Raw genomic sequence first — 5,754 nt, 5'->3', positions numbered from 1 at the left:
TCTTGTTGTTATAGTTATTATTGTTGTTGAATAGGACAGAGAGAAATGGAGAGAGGAGAAGACAGAGAGGGGGAGAGAAAGATAGACACCTGCAGATCTGCTTCACCGCTTGTGAAGCGACTCCCCTGCAGGTGGGGAGCCAGGGACTTGAACCAGGATCCTTACGCTGCTTCTTACACTTCACGCCACATGCACTTAACCCGCTGCGCTACCACTCGACTCCCAGTCCCTCCTTTTCTATGACTCTCTTTGCCTCTGTCTAAGTTAAGAAGCCTGGAGAGGTGAAATCATGACTACTTGAGGCCTGGCTCTGCAAAGCAAGCAAAATCTTGAGCATGACAAGTGCTTCAAAGAGTAGAAGGATATATATATGGAGAGAGAGAGAGAGAGAGAGAGAGAGAGTTAGTTCAGTGCTCTGAAGACAGCCAGCCTGCTTTAAATCCGATAGCACCACTTACCTACAATGGGACCACAGGCCAGACAATCTTGCCCAGACTCTGAGCCTCAGTTTCTATACCTGTTCACTGGAGATGATTATACCTGCCATACACTTGTTATGAGAATTCAATTAGACGGAGCTCACAGGTGAAGGATAGCTCAGTTAGGTACATCTGTTTACAATTTTATTTTATTTTTACTTTTGGTTAATACTGGGTTACAAGATTATAAGATTGCAGGGCATCTTTGTTTTTTAATGGCTATGTCTTTAACTGATGTGTTTACTGTTGACAACAATGATATTAATGATAACAGTAAATGATAAAAGATTCTCAAACACTCTGCATTTCACCTGGCACATTCACTATTATGGGCTGATTTAACCCACAAGGACCCTGTAAGAGGCCCGATGCAAATCATTCTACAAATAAGGCAACTAAGCAGAGACTGATTTGGGGTTTTGTTTGTTTGTTTGTTTGTTTTCCCTCTAAGGGTGCCCTAGGTACCTGAAACAATATCTGGCACACAGCAGGCTCTGGTTGAAACATTTGTTGTATGAATGAATGAATGAATGAATGAATGAAAGAACTGAGCACCTACCAATTAATTACTAACTAGATCCTGGCAATGATATGTTCTCTCAACTACAATGGTAATTCTACAAGGAAAATACTGTTGATTTTTCAGATCTGGAAACAGGCTCATAGAGGTTAAACAACTTCCCTGCCTAATAAGGGGGAAGGGTGGGAATGTAACCAAGCTCAGCCAGCTCCTAGGTACCTTCCACCTCTACCACCACCACCGCCACCACACTGTGTCACAGCCAGAGTCCTCCTAATGGCTACATAGCACCAATACTCTCAGTGACAGTGAGCAGCTTGTTCTTTTCACTTTTATTTTATCTTTTTTGATAGGGCAGAGGAAAAAAAAAAGAGAGAGGGGAGGAGGAGATAGAGGCAGAGAGAAAGAAAGATACCTGCAGACCTGCTTCACCACTTGTGAAGTGTCCCCCCACCAGGGCTTGAACCTGGATCCTTGAGCATTGTAACCCATATGCTTACCAGGTGCACCAGCATCCAGCCCCAGTGGGATGTCATCTTATCACCACTGTACCCCCAGTACCTTGCATAGTGCTAGCATATGGTGGGCACATAATACATACTGCTGGATGGATGGATGGATGGATGGATGGATGGATGGATGGATGGATGAATGAATGAGGAGCTCTTCCTCTGTCCAACACCATCACTGTATAGATATGGAAATAAGGCAAGAAAGGTTAGTGCAGCGCCCAATCTGACATAGAACTCGGACTCCTGGCTCCAGTCTCAGGAGCTTCCTGCTGTAGCCCAGACCTCCCTGGAGTTTCTACTGAGCAAAGGCTAGCTTGAGGTGGGGCCCCTGACTTGAAGCCTCTTCCCTGACTGACTCTCTGGGGGCAGATCCACATCAAGGCCTACCTGCACGACCTGGAACGGGCCAAGCTGGGGCTGGGGGGCATGCCTGACAGGAACCACCTGGCCTGTGCCAAGGCTGACCTGGAGGAAGTGGTCAAGGTATGCCCAGGCCTCAAGACCTACCTGGACATCGGTCAGGTAAAGCAGCCTCATTTTCTTTGTTCCCTAATTAGCTGTTCTCTCTCCAGCAGGCTAGGACAGTGAGGACTCAGGGAGGGGTTTGGGGCACCCCTCTGCCTGTGAACTGTACCCACCTCCTACACCCAGGGTGAAAAGGGAAGAGAGAGAATGACATTTTGAACAAGGCTTACTGGCAAAATAGCTCACTTGGATAGTGCACTGCTTTGCCTCATGTGACCCAAGTTCAAACCTGGCCCCCACCACATTGAAGGAAGTGTTGATGCAGTGTTCTTTTTTCACTGTTTGCCTCTGTCTCAAAAAAAGAAAGAAAGGAAGGAAAGAAGAAAGAAAGGAAAACAATCCCTACCTATTTCATTATAAGCACATGGAAAATGTGGGTTTTCTTTATTTGGAGGTGGGGCAGGAGCAGGGGTTTCATTGCTCTGAGCTCACACTTACAGAAAGCCGGAAACTGAGACAGACAGGGAAACACCCCACAGCACTCAGGCCTCCAAGTGGTGGCCATATCATTTACATATGAGAAACCTGAGGCCCAGAGATAGCCCAACTTCATGTTACATGGCCAGGAGATAGGGAACTGGAGTCAAGAGTAGTGCTTTTCCATTTCCACAGGACCAGGACTTTGATTTGTTGAGAGAGGGAGGGCAGGAACGAGGAAATATGACAGAAAGAAAAAAAAATTTGTTTTTACAAATTTGGATTTTACTTTAGTTTTTATTTTATTTTTGCCGCCATGATTATTGCTGTAGCTCAGTGCCTGCACGACAAATCCGCTACTCGCAGTGGCCATTTTTCCTTTATTTCTTTATTTGATTGAACAGAAATTGAGAGGTGAGAGGGAGATAGAGGGAGAAAGACACCAGCAGCACTGCTCCACCATTCCTGAAGTCCTCTGCAAGGAGACTGAGGCCTCAAATCAGGTCCTTGAGCGTGATAATGTGTGCGCCACCACCGTACCCTTATTTTTTTTGTTTTAATTTTTATTGTTATTAATTTATAAAATAAAAAATATCAACAAGACCATAGGATAAGAAGGGTATAATTCCACACAATTCCTACCACCAGAGTTCCGTATCCCATCCCTTCCCTTGAAAGCTTTGCTACTCTTTATCCCTCTCCGAGCATGGACCCAGGGTCATTATGGGGTGCAGAAAGTGGAAGGTTTGGCTCCTGTAGTTGCTTCTCCACTGGACATGGGTGTTGGCACATCAACCCATACTCCCAGCTTGTACCTATCTTTCTCTAGTGGGGCAGGGCTCTGGAGAGGTGGGGGTCCAGGGTACGCTGATGAGGTCAGAGGACAGAGGTCCGGAGAAGTCAGGTTGGCATCATGGTAGCATCTGCAACTTGGTGACTGAAAAAGCATCAAGATATAAAGCCAAAAAAAACCAAAACTGTTTAATAGTCAGGAACCTAAAGGCAAGAATATAGCAGGTGAGTCTTGGGGTCTCCACTTTGGAAAAAACTAGTAGGTCTATATTAAGCAAGCGTGTAAAGGGAATGAGCAAGAGCAGCGACTGGGAGGAGAGAGACTCACCCAGTCATCCCCCCACCCCATCCCTAGGTCTACTACTACATGGGCGTGGACGCCGTGCAGGAGCTGCTGGCGGTGGACGAGGCGGCGCTGAACCAGGCGCTGGTCTTCCTGGCCAAGGCGGGCGAGTCGGAGGTGGGCGCCACGCTGCCTGAGCTGCAGCTGTTGCGGGGCAAGTGCCTGCGCATCAAGGGCGAGGAGGCCAACGCCGCCGCCTGCTTCAAGCGCTCGGTGGAGCTGGACGACGAGGGTTCATGCCACGCCGAGGGCTTCGGCTGCCTGCTGGAGGCGCTGCTGGCGCAGTGGAGCCAGGCGCAGCTGAGCGAGGGCGAGCTGGGCAGCGAGGTGGACACCTGGCTGCACCGTGCCCGGGACAAGTACCCCGCGGCGCGCCTGCGCCAGGAGCTGCAGCGCGTGTGGCGCGGCCACACGGCTGAGGTGCTGGCGCTGGCCCGGACCTTGGTAGCCCAGGGCCGGCCCGCGCTGGTGCGGCTGCTCTTTGAGACCATGGAACTGGAAGGTGACAGCGCCGGGGGCTCGCGGGGACGCCGTGCCTTCTCCTTCTGAGGGCCAGGCGGGCTGGCGAGCGGCGCCCATGGGAGTCTCACTTTGCAATTGGAATTGGGGGAGGCGGGTAGTGGCTTGGACACTTAGCGCAGGCTCCCGACCCAGAGGTAGAGGACCTGACTCAGGACAGGGAGGGTGGCCCCAGGGCAGATGTCAGCAGCCATGAGAAGCTGCCTATGGAAGGACAGAACTTTGCAAACATGCAGAGAAAATAAGATGACTGTGAGCCTCCTAAGAGATAGAGCCTACACATGGAAGGTTCTCTAGCCCTGGGCCCGAGGATCTGGTTTGTTTGTTTGTGGAAGTTCAAAAAAGTCCCCATACTTAAACTAGGAGGCACAGGGGGAAGGATCTCAGGTTCTAATGCGGGGTGGGGGGGGTGCAGAGAGGGTGCTCTGGCCTCTTCTCTGCCTCTTCTGCAGTCCGCCAGCATGATTCAGCCTGGGTCAGTTTGGTTTGAAAGGTCCCTGAATAAGCCCTTCAATCAAACCTTTGCTTGATATCACTATTCAAAGAACCAAGGAGTCCCACTCCTTGGGAAGTGCCATCTGTGCCCAGTTTTAACACTGTCACAAAAGAATGAAGAAAATCTTGAACTTCACATTCCTGGAATCAGTAATTAGAGAATCTTCTATGTGGATTTTTTTTTATTGTCAAAGACTTCAATTCTAATTTTCACAAAATCTTAAAACTAGCCATCTGGATTCTTTTAACAATATTTTATTTCATTTATTTATTTTGGCTAGAGGCTAAGAGAAATTGAAAGGGAAGGGGGGATAGAAAGGGAGAAACCAGGGAGTTGGTGGTAGCATAGCAGGTTAAGCACACGTGGTGCAATGTACAAGGACCGGCCTAAGAATCCCAGTTTGAGCCCCTGGTTCCTCATCTGCAGGGCAGTCGCTTCACAAGTGGTGAAGCAGGTGTGCAGGTGTCTATCTTTCTCTCCCCCTCTGTCTTCCCCGCCTCTCTCCATTTCTGTCTGTCCTATCTAACGACGGCATCAATAACAATAACTACAACAATAAAAAACAAGGGAAACAAAAGGGAAAATAAATATTTTTTAAAAGAAAGGGAGACACCGAAGCACCTGCACCACTACTTTATTGCTTGCAAAGCTTTTCCCCTGCAGGTGGGGGCTGGTGGCTTGAACCTGGAGCCATGATGCTGTAACATGTGCACTCAGCCAGGTGACCCCTTCCATCTGGATTTTTGTGGCCACATTATGTAGGAGCTAACCTGAAATTCTAGGCTCCCGAGTGCTGGCCTGTGTATCACTGGCAAGATGTAAAGGTGGTTAGTGAAGTGTTTTGCATATCCCCCTTTCTTTAAAGAGTTCCACTCACTGCTTTGCTCATGTCCCTGTTGATCCCTTAAACAGGGACAGGCCAGCACCCCACATTCTTTCTCCTGTCTCCAGTGACCCACGGAGAGCAGACAAACTGGGCCTGGCAGCCTTTAATCCTCTCATTGTGAAGATGGACAGAAAGCTCTGCGGGGAAGTGGCTTACCCAGCCACACCACCTGTCCCCACTTTCAGAATGTTCTAGGTTTGGAAAAATACTAATAATCCCATGAACACTAAAGCATCAAGTGTTTCTGTCCATGGACAAAAATGAG

General features: G+C 48.8%; 1 protein-coding gene across 2 annotated transcripts in view; it reads left to right on the top strand.

Moving 5' to 3' along the window:
• The window catches only part of TTC22 (tetratricopeptide repeat domain 22), a 24,772-nt gene extending 19,581 nt beyond the window's left edge, over positions 1 to 5,191 (top strand). For both annotated transcript variants that reach the window (XM_060206256.1, XM_060206257.1), the window contains exons 6-7: positions 1,881 to 2,033; positions 3,601 to 5,191. In XM_060206256.1, the coding sequence (XP_060062239.1) occupies positions 1,881 to 2,033; positions 3,601 to 4,137 (690 nt within the window). In that variant the 3' untranslated portion in view covers positions 4,138 to 5,191. The remainder of the gene's footprint in view (positions 1 to 1,880; positions 2,034 to 3,600) is intronic.
• The last annotated feature ends 563 nt before the right edge of the window (positions 5,192 to 5,754 follow it).

Source organism: Erinaceus europaeus, chromosome 13, assembly GCF_950295315.1.
Source record: "Erinaceus europaeus chromosome 13, mEriEur2.1, whole genome shotgun sequence".
In the NCBI taxonomy this organism is placed as follows: Eukaryota; Metazoa; Chordata; class Mammalia; order Eulipotyphla; family Erinaceidae; genus Erinaceus; species Erinaceus europaeus.
This window is presented reverse-complemented; position numbering and strand designations above follow the sequence as displayed.